Source organism: Grampus griseus (genome assembly GCF_964374135.1).
Source record: "Grampus griseus genome assembly, chromosome: 10".
Lineage (NCBI taxonomy): Eukaryota > Metazoa > Chordata > Mammalia > Artiodactyla > Delphinidae > Grampus > Grampus griseus.
Genome location: NC_139004.1, coordinates 102010212 through 102026785, shown reverse-complemented (window position 1 = coordinate 102026785; position 16574 = coordinate 102010212). Strand labels below are relative to the sequence as shown.

At 61.9% G+C, this 16574-nt stretch overlaps 1 protein-coding gene across 3 annotated transcripts in view; it reads right to left on the bottom strand.

The window, feature by feature from the left end:
* The window catches only part of IQSEC1 (IQ motif and Sec7 domain ArfGEF 1), a 110928-nt gene that overhangs the window by 21686 nt on the left and 72668 nt on the right, over window positions 1-16574 (bottom strand). For all 3 annotated transcript variants that reach the window (XM_082662973.1, XM_082662974.1, XM_082662975.1), the window contains exons 3-5: window positions 14677-15923; window positions 2477-2638; window positions 560-682 (exon numbers count right to left, since the gene is read on the bottom strand). In XM_082662973.1, coding sequence (XP_082519099.1) covers window positions 560-682; window positions 2477-2638; window positions 14677-15923 — 1532 coding nt within the window. The remainder of the gene's footprint in view (window positions 1-559; window positions 683-2476; window positions 2639-14676; window positions 15924-16574) is intronic.

The following is a 16574-nucleotide window of genomic DNA, read 5'->3' as shown; positions in this document are numbered from 1 at the left end:
TCTCCCACACCCAGCGCAGGGCACGGACTCCCTACGCGGCCAGTGTGCACACCATCCCAGCATGGAAGATGGCGCAAGGACAGCCTGCCTTGACTGCAGGCTCTCTGGGGGGCCAGGCGCTGGGCAGAGTGCACCCACACGGCCTGAGTGGTTTAATCCTTCCACCCCCTCCAGGGTAGGTGCGTTCATCAACCCCTCTCTACTGGCAAGGACGTGAGGCACAGAGAGATTAAGTAACCAGAGCAAGGTCACACAGTGGTGCAGGTGTCAGAACCACGCCCTCTGCGTCACTGAGGGAGCATCTGCCCCTGTGAATGAGCAGACGAGTGATGACGCAGATGGACTCACGAACCAGTGGGGACAAGAGGACCATGAAGACGTTCGAGGCCCTGGCTCCAGCACTGAGCCGCACAGCACATGGCAGAGGAGGGGCTGCCGCCCCCCGCACCCCCGTCCCCTGATAGCTCATGGCCACCTGACCCTGAAGGGGGGGTCTGCCCTTGAGCCTCGGTCTTCAAGCGGGGACGTTTTTTCTTCCTGACACCTGCCCCGCCCCCACCTGAAGGCCTCGATCAGCCGCTCCACCTTCTGGGCCTCCCCCTGGACCCGGATGTGCGCCTGGAACTTCCGGAGAGCCTCGTCCAGCTCCATGGCGGAGAAGTCCATCTCGTCCACTACGCAGCTGAAACGAGAGGAGAAGGCCCCGTCAGTGTCCCCTGCCCACCTTCCCGCCGGGTGCAGAGGCAAGCGCGGCTCGCAGAGGGCAGAGGGAGCACAAGGGGTCAGCGCAGGGAGGCCCGAGAGGGAGGGCGGCCGCAGTGGGCTCCCTCCTCCACAGGAGGAGATGGAGGGCTGGGCACCCACTGGCCCTGCAGCCACCGCGCCCTGGGCCTGCCCCTCACGTCAACGCTTTCCCAGGCATTTCTGCGGGGCCTCTGGAGGAGCTGTGCTGCCCTCACCTGCCGATCCCACAAGGAGGGCAGAGCTGGGGAGCTGCAGGTCACAGGTACCTCTTATCACAGCCCCGCCGCCTGCTCCTGCCTCTGACCATGACCCCGAACAGTAGATGGGTCTGCAACAGGGACCCTCGCCTGACCACCCCCGGTGGGGCTGCAGAGACCCCGGCCGTGGGCCCCCCTCCCCTGGGGCGACGCTCTGAGCACTCAAGGCTGTTGGGGCAGGGTGAGGGCAGGGGCCCCGCAGGACAATTCGCTGACCAGCATCCGATTAGGATGCCTGGGGGGGGTCTCGCTGCTTCCTGAGGCCGCTGCTATTTTCTGATCCGAGGAGAACAATGTGCGGATTTCCTACGGACTCACAGGCAGCTCGGAGGGGGTGTGGGGGGAGAGCAGGGGTGGCTGCAGGGGAGGGGGCCAGACCACATGGTCTTGGGCCCCATTCACGGAGCAGCTAGCATGTTCTCCTGGGACGGTTCCTCCCGGATTTCGAAGGGGGAGGGGCACCAGCCACACTATCAGGGCGGGGCCAGAACAGAAAGGCGGGGCTGTGAGAGAGCAGCCCAAGCGGGACAGACGCCACAGCCGGCCACAGGCCAGGCACCGCCAGCGGCTCGCTGCCTCTCCGGTGTGTGTGTCTGTGTGACTGAGTGAACACTAGTGTACATATATGTGTGTGCACGTGGGTGTGTCTGTATGGGGGGGCACCCAGGCCAGACCCCCCGCCCCTCCCCAAGCCTGGGTCTGCTCACCTGTGAAACAGAGAGGCCACAGCCCACGCCCCACTCCTCCCAGGGCGCCCGGAGGCGGCAGGTGTGCGTGGCCAGGCCGCCCTGCCGTTTTTGCTGAGGGTCAGTCTTTACCCTGCTCTGATCCCGTTCCTGGCCCACCGGCTGGGTCACCCATCCCGCCTGCAGTGTCTGGGTCGGCAATGTGCCCACGGCAGGCCTGGAGCTGCACCCCCAGGTCCCCACAAAGGGGAGCAGGGCACCTGCTCCAAGCCGGCCTCCTGCTGGCCCTGGCTCCTTGTCTGCGGAAGGGGTTATGGACCCCTGACACCCCCGCGGACGAGGTGAGGACACAGCCCGCATGTAGCACCTGCCCAGTGACCACAGGACCCAGGTGTGGTGGCTTTCTACTCAGGACAGTCTGGAGGAGGACCGGGGGTGCAGGGTACGTGCGGGCAGGACTTCTCAAAGCTGTCAGCAGTTCCCAGGGGGCTGGAAACCTGTTCTTCTGCAGGGTTCCAAGTAGCTGAGAGTCTATGGCCCCCAGCCTGGTGGGCCCCTCACCCCATCTCCCGCCAGGAGAGGGAGGAGGAGGGGGGCTGAGCTCCCCGGTTCCCCTCCTGCTGCCCCTGCGGGAGGTTGGCCCAGGGGTCGCTGGGCCGGGGGAAGGGGCTGGCCCTGCTGGATGGGGCCAGAGGTGCTGGCAGGGTATCTCCCTGTGTCTGGGAGTCAGAAAGACAAAGGGGAGCGGGGAGCCTGGGGTGTGCGTGGGGCGCCCCCAGCCCCACTCACTCGAGCACGTCGCGGTTGAACTGCTTCTGCCGGTTGCCCAGGAACTCCCCGATCATCTGCCGGCTCAGGCCCTTGCGCTGCAGCAGGAAGTGGGCCACCCCCACCGGCGTGTCGGGCACGAAGCCGCGCTCGATGAGGTACTGGACGCCCTTCTCGGGCTTCCTGGGGGACAAGAGATGGGCTCAGCCGGGCGCTCCCACCCTTCCAGCTCCCCCAGCCCTCATCCCCTCCTCCTCCACGGCACCCTGTCCTGCCCCACCCTGAGCCCACAACGCAGGGGAACCGGGATGGCTTGGGCCCTGCAGGAGGGCTGGGCCAGCGCAGGAACACGGAGGGTGCCGGGGGCTGGGGGGGGGCACAGAAGGGCCCCACCCCTCCCCGCTCCGTGGTCCCCTCTGTGCCGAGCTTCCAGGCAGGCTGGAGGGCCCCGCCCAGCACACGCTGGCCGCCTGTGGCACGTGCTCCGTGCCGTCACCGTCTGAGGACCCTGCATGCCAACTCAGTCCCCACACTACTCCCTGGGGTTGGCACGCTTGTCACCTGTGCTGCCTGACAGCCACGTGACCTTGCTGGGGACTCGAGTGCCCGTGTCGTGAGACTTGTGTGTTAACACAGTCGGGCGCCTGGAACGCTGCACGCAGTAGGTGAGCAATGCCTGGAATGCTGCACGCAGTAGGTGAGCACCGGGAAGGTTTAGGATAAACCTCAACGGACGGCAGAGGACGTGGGGGCGCAGTGCTGGCCCCACCTGCAGTCAGAGGCCTGAGGCGGGGCTGTGCCGGCCCCACGGGGCTGAGCGTCCACCCAGACCAGGAGCCCGGGGGCCGGGGCGCCCTCAGGGGCTGAGCAGTGAGCCAGCAGGTCCCTTCTTCCCGTTGGCCTCGGGGCCTGGTACCGGCTCAGCTGACCTCACAGGGAGACGGTGGTCGAAAGAGACAGGGCAGGGGGAGGCGCCACTGAACCCTCCCTCTGCACCTGTGACCCTCGGAGGGCGGTGTCCTTCTCTGACGAACCCGGAGCCTCGGAGCTGCGGAGCCCTTGGGTATACCCGGCACCCCACGCCTTGCCCCAGTGGTAGAAGTCAGTGTCCTGCTGGCCCCTGGGGGCATGGAGGTGAGGGCCAGGATCTACCTGCCACCACCAGCTGTGCGCTGACAGCGGGTCCCGCAGATGCCGTATTTCCACACGCAGGCCAATCTCCAGCCTCAAGATGACCCTGCTATTTTTATCCCAGGTGGCCACACACCCCAACCTTGCGCTCAGAGCTGGGCAGGGAGCGACTGCCGGCCGCCTGGGTCCTGGCACAGAAGTGGTCACCGAGTGGCCCCGTTCCCCCACATCCCCGTTCCTCCCGGCAACCCTGGGGTCTCCAACCAAGAACTGCCCCAGCCCCAGGCCTCTCCAGGCACTGGGCTACTGGTGCTGATGCAGCAACCGGGGGTGGGGTCGGGGTGGGGTGGGTCACGCTTCCTCACCGCCAGCTCCACAGCGGCCCCCGCAGGACCCCAGCCCATACCTGACCGCCCCCCGCTTCCACAGTAGCCCACAGATGTGTTTTCTTCGGCCCACACGACATTAACAGAAAGAATTCCAGTTGGTCGCCAATGTTTAGAAACCGGGAGCTTGGACACAGAACCCGGATTTCCGGCTTCTCTTGAGAAGACAGCGTGGCAGTCCCCGGCCTGGATCCCATGTGAAAGTGACTGGAGAGCCCCCTCTCGGGCGCCCTTGTCACCCACCCGGGCCAGCCTGGCCCACCGAGGCCCTGACACCATGCCTGGTCCAGCCCAGCCTCGTCCTGCCACCCTGGGGTGGCTGCTCCCCTCTCCGCCCCAGCTGCTCCCGCCTGTGTTCACAGGCCAACGGCATGCAGCCTCACAGCTGCCAGGCCCACCCTCAGGGCCCACAGCCTTGTGGGAGGGGCAGGCTGCGCAGGGGCCGTAGGATGAGGACTCCCCACGGCGTAAGTGCCGCATGCCGACTCTGTGCCGGGCGGCACTCTGGATGACAGCGGCGAGCATGGCTGGCCTCGAACGCCCGGCACGACGGCTGCCACCGCCCAGTCTGAAGGGCAAAGTGGCCGAGCGAGGGTGGGAGGGGTTCTGGCAGGGGAGGCAGAGGCCTTCTCTGAGCAGGTGACACAGTGACAAGAGTGCTCAAGGAGCTTTTTGGTGGAGGCAATGGCGAATGCAAAGGCCCTGAGGTGGGAGTGGGTTTTGTAGGATGGAGGCCATGAGGCTGCTCCAGGGCTCAGAGTAGGGCCCTGGGGGAGGGGCAGCGGGGTGGACAGGCCGCAGGGGCATCTGGCTCTCCTCTGAGTGGCATGAGAAGCCTGGCATGCTCTGAACAGGGCAGTGGAGGGACCTGGGTCCCCGTTTAAGAAGCCGCCTCTGGCTGTTCTACGGGAGCCCAGGTGGGAGACCCTCGCAGGCACCCCAGCACTGGTGCAGGAGTGGGGGAGGAGTGGCGGGCTCAGGACACCGTCTGGGGGCAGCGATCACAATCTATGCTAGTGAACCCGCGTGTGAGCCCGAGGGATCCAGCTCTCAGCCCGAGGCCAACGGGGCAGGAGCCGCATCCACCTGGCACCCTTCACAAGATGCTGCAGGAGAGGAATGTGGACTGACCAGGCCACGACCAGAGACCAGGGGCTCCCAACAAACTGAGAGGAAAGGTGCTGCGGCTGGAGGTACAGGCGGGGGTTCGGGTGGGGGCTCCAGGCTCGGGACGCGCGCGGCTGGCAAGGGGGGTGATCTCCCTGACCGTGGAGAGCCAGCACTGATGTGAGTCCCTGGCCCGCAGGATCTTGCTGGCCCCCAGCTGCCCCCCGTGTACTCCATGAGCCCTGCTGGGCAGGGGTCCTGGGTCCACTGGCCCCTCACAGGGCTCCGTGCTGACCGGAGCAGCCCAGATGTCCTGCGTGGGTAAGTCACACACTCGGTCTGCTGCTCACCCACAGCCCTGCCCACCGCCCTGGGGCAGTGAGGGGCACTGGACGGGCTCGGGCCGAGGCAGAAGGGTAGAAGGCACGTCCTGTGGGGCTCCGAGATCCCCCAGAGCGCCCAGGGGACGCCATGGAAAGGAGCCTCTGCCTGCCTTGTCCCTGAGACACTTGATGAGCGCAGCAGGCCTGGCCAACACGCAGCGGACGCGGCGAGTGAACAGAGAAGTGCACCCGGCTGTGACAGAGCCCACCCGACCTGGCAGACGGGCTCCCCCTTCCCTGCCTGCGAGCTTGAACGCGGCTCCAGGCCCTCGGGACTGAAGAGGCGCAGCCTGGGGCCCTGCTGACTGTGCACCCTCAGGGGCCAGCGGGGGCCCGGCCCACACAGCGCATGTCCGGCCAGAGAAACAGAACGTGCTGTGTCTGGGGCTGGGGCCGATGTGGCTCTGGGAGGGGGTGCTTTGGCCCGTGTTCCCAGGACTCTGCCCTAGAACCTTCAGGGCCTCCCAAGCCTGCAGGACAAGTTCCGGCCCCTCACCCCTCATCCACTTCTCCATTCACCCCAGGCATCCATCCAGCGCCTGCTCTGGGTGGGTGTGGCACCAGCACACCTGTGGTCTAGACAAAGTCCCTGTCCTTGAACACACATCCTCACTGGAGCGCGATGAACTCCCAGGAGAGACGCTCACAGGCATGGCTCAGATCCCAGCTCCGCTCTCTGGCTGGGTGACCTAGGGCAAGTTACCTAACCTCCCTGTGCCTCAGCCTCCCCACCCGGGTAGTGGGGACAGTGACAGTGCACACAGCAGAGTCACTGTGCAGATTAAATGAGTTAATGCCTCTAAGCCCTTGGAAAACACGCTGGTTTTATGGCTGTTTAAGAAAAGGGTCAGCACTAGGGCAGAGCTAAACCAAGGGGAAGCCGTAGTGACCACAGAAGGCCTGGACTTCAGATGGATGGGGTGAGAAGGCGCGGTCCAGAAAGGCCTCCTCGGGAAGGTGGCATTGAACCTGGAGCCAGGAAGAAGGTCCCTGGGGGCGGGAACGACCAACGCGAAAGCCTTACTGGACACGTAACAAAACAGGGCACACCAAAAAAAACACAAAAAAAACCAAAAAAACGGGGCACACCAAGGGGGGAAAGTGGTGCAGGGGTGGTGGTGGGATGAATTGGGAGAGTGGGATTGACATGTATACACTAATATGTATAAAATGGATAACTAACAAGAACCTGCCGTATAAAAAAATAAAATTCAAACAAAAAAACGGGGCACAGAAAGGCGGAGTAGCTGTGCACCAGGCTGTCCAGCGAGGGAGAGCCAGGTTCTTACCCCTTTGCGGTAGAAGCCCGTAAAGTTCCACTCTATGCTCCCAGCCCAGGGCTGCAAATCTGCTCTGCCCACCTCTGCGCAGCCAGCTCTCCCCATCTCTCCAGGTTCCCCTGACGACTCCTTCTCTAGCTTTCTGACCTCCACCCTCCAGGACCAGTGTCAACGAGGTGCAGAGGCGACATTTTCACCATCTACACCTGACGCGCTTCTGCATCCCGGGCCCCCGGGCCTCTGCCCCTCACCCCCACTGCCCGTCCGCTGGGCCTGCGAGCAGCCTCTGCTGTCCCCAGGTCCAGCTTTTCTCGTCGACTGTGCCAGGTGAGCACGTGCAGACCACAGTGGTGCTGCCCTCCTCGCACCTCTGTCCTCGAGCCTGAGCCCGGGGCTCTCGGGAGGCGGTTACTACGAGGCCGGGCTCTGCACCTAAGGACCACCCACCTGCCGGAACCCCTCTCCTCCCAGCAGGGTCTGCAGGGGCCACAACGGCTCCTCCTGTCGCTTTCACTTGCTATAGCAGCTGAAGAGACATGGACGTGGGCGTCTGCCCGGCACCCTGTTGGCCTCTGGATTTCCCACACCCCCCTCGAGCTCCGCCCCCTGATCCCACGGGCTGCCCGTACTCCAGTCAGAGTGCTGCACCCCGCTGACCACGGCGAGCGGTTCAGAGGGCGCCGGCGGGAGCCTCTCTTCCTGCAGGGCTGCCATGAGGCTGGACCACGAGCCTGGACTACTGGCTGCCCTCCTGCCCTGAGGGCGCGATGGTGGGGCACGGCCAAGAGATGCCCAGTGGCTTTTCAGGTACACGAACCAGTAAGGCCCCTCTGCTTGAACCAGTTTGATCAGATGCCCATCAAGAAGGGCCTCATGCACACAGAGACCAGCACGGGGTCTGCACAGACACCGGCAGCGCCCGAGGATGCCCCGAGGTTGGAGGCCGAGCCATCCCCGTGCTGTTCTCACTGGCCGCAGGGGCGAGGGATGGATTCACCAAGTTCAGCACCCAGAGGCCCTGCGCCCGGATGTGCCCTTCAACTCCGGAATCTAGGCTCGAACCCCTCCAATATCCTGCAGAGAAGCGGCCACCTCCCATCGGCTCGCACACCTGCACGGCCAGCAAGCCCGTCGCCTCCCCACACTGCCTATTTTATCCAGCTCTGATTTTCACAAAGTTCTTTCTGATATTAGAAACCCAAGCTGAACGTGGCTGCCGGGGTCTTTTTCGCACTTATGCCAGAGACAAGGTGGAAGAATTACCCTCTGGCCCTCACGCACTATTGGTGTGAACGTAAACTGGTACAGCCACTGTGGAAAACAGTATGTAAGTTCCTTAAAAAACGAAAATAGAGCTACTATATGATCCAGCAATCCCACTCCTGGGCATATCCAGACAAAACTGTAATTCGAAAAGATACATGCACCCCTATGTTTGTAGCAGCACTATTTACAATAGCCAACACGTGGAAACAACCTAAATGTCCATGGACAGAGGAGTGGATAAAGAAGATGTGGTACAGATATATACAACGGGATGTCAGCCGTAAAAAAGAATGAAACATTGCCATTTGCAGACCTAGAGCTGATCATACTTCGTGAAGTAAGTCAGACACAGAAAGAAAAATAGTACATGATATCACTTATACGAGGAACCTAGGGAGCTCCCCACTGGTCCAGTGGTTAGGACCCCGTGGTTCCACTGCAGGGGGCCCGTGTTCCATCTCTGGTCGGGGAACTTAAGATCCTGCAAGTCGTGCAGCGTGGCCAAAAATAAATAAATAAGTGGAACCTAAAAAATCATACAAATGAATCTATATACAGAACAGAAACAAACTCACAGACATACCGTAGAAAACAAACTCATGGTTACTCGGGGGAGGAGGGGGGGAGGGAGGGACAAATGAGGAGTATAGGATGAGTGGATACTGGGAGTTCCCTGGCAGTCTAGTGGTTAGGACTCAGCGTTCTCACTGCCATGGCCCCAGGTTCAATCCCTGGTCGGGGGACTAAGATCCTTCAAGCCGTGCAATGAGGCAAAAAAAAAAAGAAAAAGAAAAAAGAAAAGGATTAATGGATACAAACTGCTATCCATAAAATAGATAAGCAACAAGGATTTACTGTAAAGCCCAGGGAATTATATTCAATATCTTGTAACAGCCTATAATGGAACATAATCTGAAAAAAAAAAACCCCAACTAAATCACTTTTCTGTACACCAGCACAATATTATAAATCATCTACACTTCAGTTTAGAAAAAAGAGAAGGAACTGGCGTGGCTGGAACACCCGTGGGGCCTGCCCCGCACTGCCTCCCTCCCTGAGGCCCTCGGCACCAGCCAGCCCAGACCCGCGACAGCACTCTGAGGGTGGCGTGGGCCGGAGGAGTGGCTCACGTCAAGGGGAATAGGACCCTGATCTGCAAAGACCCAACTCAGAGTGCTCGTAAGAGAGCCACAGTCACTTAAACCGTCAGCACGTCCAGCACCAGCAGACGGCCCGGCACAGCCAGCACTTCTGGTTCTGCAGCCTCGAGCCAGCGCCTGGGGTCCCGCGGCCGGGCTCCCAGCAGCCACGCCTCCCAGGCCACCGTGAGAACTTGGCAAGATGCTGCACACGAACTGCTCGGCACCAGCTGGCAACTTAACACGCATCTACGCAGGCTGGCTGTCACCACTGTCCTCTTCACTGGTCACAACAAACGTAACGCCCAAGGCGCACGGAATCGGGAGCCCAACCCGGGCTTTGCCGCTTGCTGGGAGGCTGGCCGATCCCCGAGCCCCATGGATGTTGTAAGGATGGAACCTCGGAGCACCCCAGCCTCACTGCGGGGCTCTGTGCAGCAGCTCCAGCGGGCAGTGGCCGGAGGAGCAGGCAGGTGGCGACCCGGTGCTGGGCGGAGAAGACCTGCCTCCAAACCAAACGCAGGCCCTGGGCAGGGAGGGACCTCGGAGGCCAGGTGAGCAGCTCCCTGCCGTCAGGAGTCCCGGCACACCAAGTAGTCTCCAAGGCCCGACTTACATGCTCCTCAGACAAGAGGCCCTCAGTCCCTTCCGACGGCACCATTTCATCAGGGGCGGCTCTGGGGAGGAGGACACTCGTCCAGAGCGGGGAGAGGGCTGGCCTGGCCCATGGTCACCTGGGCCCACGCCCGAGGGCGAGAGGGAAGGGCGTGAAGGAGCGGAGGAGGATGAGGTGAGGGGCACAGGAGCAGGGCCCTCCGTGGGCAAGCAGGTGACAGGCCCGGTGAGGTCCCGCTGGGTGCCCCCCCGGGCTGTGGGGTGCGGACCCCAGCTCCCACCGCTGTGGCGGACACCGCAAATATGAGGCTCCGCCCCCTGGACTCTCAGTGCACACGCGAGGCCCAGTGAGCGGGCGGGGCCACGGAGGCCATGCTCCAGGCCGCAGTCCCTGCACTGGGCTTTACGAGGGTGTGTTCAGGGGCCAGGTGGCGGTGGCGTGAATCCCAGTCTGGCCATCCACCGACCGTGGGACCTCGGGCAAGCTACCTCTGGGCACCTCAGCTCACCCAAACTGTAAAGCGGACTAGTGACGGTCCCCTCCCTACGGTCTCCCGTGAGCACGGTGGGCTCGTACAACAGCACCGGGCACGTGTCAGTGCACGCGGGCATCAGCCACTCCCGTGCTCCATGCTGCTCTGTCCGCTAAGCCACCTCCTGGGTCCTCTAAGGCCCGAGCCCCAGGCCCCCTGCACTGGCTCCGGACGCAGGAGCCCCGCGGACCACAACAGCTGCCACCCGTTGCACCCTGGACAGCGGCTCCTGGTTTCACGGTCTCTAACCCTCATTACGCCCTGTGGGGGCAGGAACCTCATGGCCAGTTTCTGGGCGCAGCCAGCAAGGCTCAGGGTGCACGGAGGTGCCGAGTCCCTGCAGCGGATACGCTGAACTGGGGCTGAAACTCTCCTGCCTCGGCTCCCGGCCCCGGCCCGGTGCCCAGCGCTGCGAGCCGGACGTGCAGTCCTGGAGCCTGGGAGGCCATCTGGATGCCAGGCAGACTGCGGCAGCCTCCTCTGTGGCCCCGGGGACAGCCCCTCCCCACCACCCTGTTTCATTTCTTGGGTTTCATTTGTTTTCCCTCTCTGCTCCCCAGCCGGCTACTCACCCACTTTGGATCCAGCGCTCAGGCCCTCCACATACCCCCTGGAGGGGGCGGGTGTCTGTGCTGGAAAGCTCCCTCCCGGGAGTGGGTGGGACCTGAGAACTGTTTGAAAGGCAGCCTGGGTGTGGGCCTGGGTAGGGGCTGGGGAGGGAGGGAAATGGTGGGGGGAGAGGAGACCCACAGGGAGAGCGTGCAGAACAGAGGTGGGCAGTAGACAGGTGGGGGTGAGAGAAGGGTGCCAGGAAGGGAAAGGACAGAGGCGCGAAGGTCCGGCCTCCCAGGGAGGGGCCCTGGCCTCGGGCAGCAGGCTGCTCAGTGTGCGTCCTCGCCCAGCGGCTCCAGGGCCTGCTCAGGGGCATCCGGCTCCCAGCTTCGCTAGCCCCGCACAGGGCCTGGCCCTCTATCTACTCGGGTCGGACCGCCAGCCCTTTCTGGGCCTGGTGAGACTCGGGAGATGGCCGGTGGCCACAGTGCTGTGGTTGCGCCTTCAATCCTCCAAACAACCCCCTAGGTGGACAACCAAGGCCGAGGAGGAGAAGACTGAGGACGGCCAGAGCTTGTAGCCACACGACCTCCCAACACCTGCCCCGCACGCCACTCGGAGGAGCCAGCCTGCCACCCGCCCCTCTCTGCATGCGAGACCCGCGTCATCCAACGGCGGGCTCTGCAGCTGGGGGACCATCCTGGACCCGCACTGCCAGGGATGCAGCCACCAAGCACGTGTGGCCGGTGACCGCCTGCACTGCGGCTTGCCACCGGGGGAGCTGGACGGACTGTGGTTACCTTCAATCTGAACTTAAACACCATCTGTGGCTGGACCTCACCTCTGTCCCTCGACTTGTAAAGGGGCGAGGTCCCCCAAGCTCAAGGGGCTCCAGTGCCAAGTCCACCAGGAGTTTTCATGGTCTTAACGAGCTGACTCTGCAATCCATGTGGAAGAGTAACTACCAACAAGGGCCAAGACCACTTTTTAAAAGAACAAAAGAGTGGTTTCTGTTCTAATACAAAAACATATAAAACTGAAAGTCTGATGTTGGCAAAGGAACACACAGAGCCTCTACCCACTAGCATGGAGCATCGCAGGGTCTTTATTCTGTTCAGGGCTGAGTCCAGGCCCCCTACACAGGGCCTGGCATGCAGCAGGTGTTCAATAAACATGTGCCAAGTGAACGAAAGGATCCAAGCACAGGCCCTGTTCACGTAGGAATTAGATGGGATTTCAAGTCAACAGAGAAAGGACAGACTCCTCAGCACACCGTCTGCAGACAACCAGCTAATTTACAAAGAACTATAAAAACTACACCCCTCACCTTGTACCGTTCTCCAAACCAAACGCCAGGTTAAAGTCCTAAAGGATATAAAACAAAACTAAGAAAGTCCTGAAGAAAATATTTTAAAACTATATTATGACCTGGGGCGGAGCCTTTTAAAATGAAACATAAAAAAAACAAAGTAATAAACAAAGAGAACACTGATGAATTGACTACATATATATAAATATTGAATCATTATGTTGTATGCCTGAAACTATGTTACATGTCAATTCCACCTCGATAAAAAAAATGCAAAAAAAATTAGTAACTTCTGACCAACAAAGCATACACAAAGTTAAAAGATATATAATTAAAACCCACTGAAACTGTACACTTCATAAAGGTGAATTTTATGGTCTGTGAATCCTATTTCAGAAGTTTAAAAAAAAAAAAAAAGAAAGCCAGTGACAGGAAGAAAATATTTGTAATTACAAAGGATTAGTATCCACAATATATAAAGAACCACTTATAAATCAAAATGAGAAATAACAGAAAAATGGGCAAAAAATAGGAACAGGCATTTTGTAGAAGAAAAAACCCAAATGGCCGAAAGACACACATACGGATGCTGCATCTTAGAAGCAGGCAGAGAAATCCAAATTGAAACAATAGAGACACTATTTCTACGCTTTGATTGGGGTGGGAGACAAGGCTGAGCGCTCTCCACCGTGTGAGGAAACGGGCCCTCCAGGTCCAGCTTCAGGCTCTACTTCAATGGACGACACGCCCACGTGAGCCCCAAACACCGCCTCCTCCAGCTATCCCCTTCCCCAGAGACTCGGGAGCGTGTGGGAGGGGCAGGTCCACGGTCACTGTCATGTGGTTGGTGACTGTGAAAACATGGGAGCGAGTGGCCAGACCACCCTGGACAGCCGCACGTGGACCCCACGTAGCAGCACACAGACCAGGTGGCCCGCGGCACCAACGGGAATGGCCTCCAACAGCAAACCGCGTGGCAGCATCACAGGGGGGCAGTGTGTGTGGCCTGGGCCCAGGTAACGTCAACAGGGGCCACGGGGACAGCAGAGAGGCTCGGGCCCAGCTCGCCACACGTCTGGCGCTGCTGAGCATCCCATATACCCGCTCATCTCCAACTCACACTCCGTGAGGTGGACACTATTGGGCTCAGCGCCACCATGCAGATGAAGCCTCCGTGGTAGAGACCGAGCTGCCCAGGGACACAGACAGGAAGTGCAAGGACCGGGGTCTGCACCCAGGCGGCCTGGCCTGGAGCTGCGCTCTGGACCACACATGCACAGAAACCCTAGCTTGAAGGCTTTCAACTTCTACGCAGAGTGGAGAGCGTATTCATGCGTTACAGGTGTAATTAAAAACTAAGAGAGCCAGAAAGAACCTACAGAGACCAAGGCTGCTCGGGTGAGGGATGCAACTTTTTCTGGCCTCCACCCGTCCACCCAGCTGGGACTCCCACGTCAGGACACAACGTCTGCCAGGGACGAGGGAACCTCGGGCACTGGGGGAGCCCCCAGGTCATCCCAGCCTCCCCCATGAGGATCCGAGATGGTCCGGGAACTGGCTGTGCCTGGAAGCAGGTGGGGGCAGGCTTTCGGGACCGACCTCGGGATGGGCTTGGCAGCTCACGACCTCCCCGTTCAGCGCGCTGTTCTGGCCACGGACTGCGTGGCAGTGGGACTGGTCCTCACATGCAGATGGAGTCTCAGGAGAGCACCCCTGGCAGATGTGACGGGTCCAAGACTCTTAGTCCTTAGCTGATCGAGGACCAATGACGCCCAGCCCCTAGTGGGGGACTGCACAGTTCCCCCATACCCGCCCTTCAGGACAGGTCTCTCTGAGTCCCCCAGCCGGCGCTGCCAGTTGCACCAGGGATGGCTCAGAAGTGCCCCCCAAGACTCTCCACCCCCGTCTAGCAGAGGAAGCGGGGAGCAGGGAAGCACAGTGTGCAGGTGTCAGTAGCCACCAAGCAGGCTGGCCACATCCCCTCCATGTCCCCCTCCCCGGAGGAGCCAGTGCCAGGCCGGCGTCTGGTGACCCCAAATCCAGAGACCCTGTGGATGGAAGTGAGGAGAAATCCGAGGTTTAACAACCAGAGCCGCCAGCGTCTTCTCCGAGGGACTGCTCAGCCCGCCTGCCCTTCCACTTGCTATTTTCAGCTGTGCTAAGAATAGTGAGCTTTAAATACCAGCCTCCTGCCCCAGACCTGCTCTCAAGGCTGCCCCGACGGCGCCTTGCCAGAATGTGGCGTGGCGGCCACGCCACGAACCCAACGTACAATCTCCCAGAGGGCGTAGGGCCTACCAGTGCCCTGCTCCCGGGTGCGGGCCCGAGTCCAGGCTGCACGGACACGGGCACGGACCTGCACCCGGCCCGCCCCTGCTCAAAGACCACCGTGCCCGCACCACCCAGGGCCAGACGCTGGGGCCAGCGCGGTATAGCAGGCGCCGCACCATGCAACCCCCCCGGCCCCCACCCCGGAGCCGCCCCTCATCCCGCCCGGGCCGCCAGCGGCCGGGGACTCACTTGTTGAAGAGGTTGAGGCCGATGCGGTAGTGCCGCCGGCGGATGACGTCGTTGCTGAAGGTGGGCGAGTCCCAGCTGTTGCGGGTCTCCTTGTGGTAGGTCTGCTTGCTGAGTGTCTGCTCGCGCAGGCTGTCGCGGGACGAAGACTCGGAACTGCAGTTGATGGTGTCGTTGGAGTTGGATGTGCTGTTCAGGCTGTCGTTGTCCCCATCCGAGTAGTCCGACTCGGACTTGCTCTGCCTGTTGGCCGAGCCATTGATGGCCAGGTGGCCATCCAGGGGCCTGGGCGCCCGGGCCCGCGGCTCCGGCTCCTCCCGGGGGAGGCCCCTGGGGGGCCCATGGGGGCCGTGCTTGGGGCTGCCCTGCGGCCCGCCCAGGCCGCGCTCGTAGGTGCTCTGCCTCTTAAGCGAGCTGCGGTCCGAGCGGTCGCTGAGGTCCACGGAGCTGTCGCTGGGCGGCTCGATGGTGAGCAGCGGGAGGTGCTCCCCGCGCAGCCGCGGCTCCTGTGGCCCCAGCGAGGGCGTGCTCCGGCAGCTGGTGTCCGTGTCCCCCTTGTCGTCCTTGTGGGCCAGGGCCCAGTAGTCCTGGGCAGCACCCCCGGGCCGCAGCCGCAGGTCCGACTCAGCGCTGGACGGCCGGCGGCCCGCCTGCATCGGGGGCAGGGGTGGCGACAGCTCCTCCTCGTCGATGTACAGGGTGACGTCGCTGTACGAGGCGGTCATCTCGTCCAGCTGGCGATGCTCGGCGCCATGCAGGGCCGGCGAGGGCTCGGCGTCCCGGGTCCGCCCCACGTCGGGCGCGGGGGCCCCTTCGGTGTGCAGGCTGCGGCAATTGAGCGCGTCGTCAATGGACTCGGCCAGCGACTTCACCTGCCGTGAGAAGGCGTCCTCCAGCTCCGTGATGGCATCTGCGAAGTCACCGGCCGGGGCAGGGGCCTGGAGGGCAGGCGGCGGGCCCAGGTCTCTGCACTCGGCCGGCACCAGGGCCTCCAGCGGGGCACCCTTGTCGGTCACTGAGACCTGCTTGCCCTCGAAGTAGGAGCTGTGCACCTTCTCTGGCCCCTCGAAGGAGAACTGCATCCTCATGTTGGACAGCACGATGCGGCGTGACATGCGGTTCTCGGACATGGAGCTGCGCAGCCGCTCAAAGTTCTTGTTCATCTGGTACTGGCGGAAGGCTGTCTGGATGGTGCGGGCCGCATGGCGGGTCACGAGGCGGCCCCCATACTTCCGTTCTAGCATCTCCACCTGCGGGGGAAGGAGAGGAGCGTGAGGACGGCCCAGGAGGCCCAGCGCATCCCAGGGGTCAGACCCAGTTAAAGCAAGTGTTCCCTGCAGGACTTCTCAGAACCTTTAAAGAGTGGTGGTTTCCCAAAGTTCTCTGGCCACAGTAGCCTTTGGCCCTGGTGTACCTGGGGCATGCAGTTGAATGAGACTTGGAGGTGGTGGAAGAGGTGCAGGCAGCCCCTCCAGAGAGAGGAAGCTCGCGGCAGGTGCAGGTTAAGAGACCGGCCCGAGGGGCTTCGCTGGCGGTCCAGTGGTTAAGAATCCGCCTCCCAATGCAGGGGACGTGGGTTCGATTCCTGGTCAGGGAACTAAGATCCCACACGCCGCAGGGCAACGAAGCCCATGCGCTGCAACTACTGAGCCCGCATGCCACAACTAGAGAGAAGCCCGCGCGCTGCTACGAGGAGCCTGTGCGCTGCAGCAGAGGATCCCGCACACCGCAAGGAAGATCCCACGTAACGCAACTAAGACCCGATGCAGCCAAAAAAAATAAATGAAGAAAAGCGAGAGACGGGCCCGAGACCCAAGCAGGCCCTGGGTGCTGAGCACTGGCTGCAGGCCTCCAGCCCCAATTCCGCCTGCGGCACTGCCCGAGGGCCTGGGTCTAGTCCT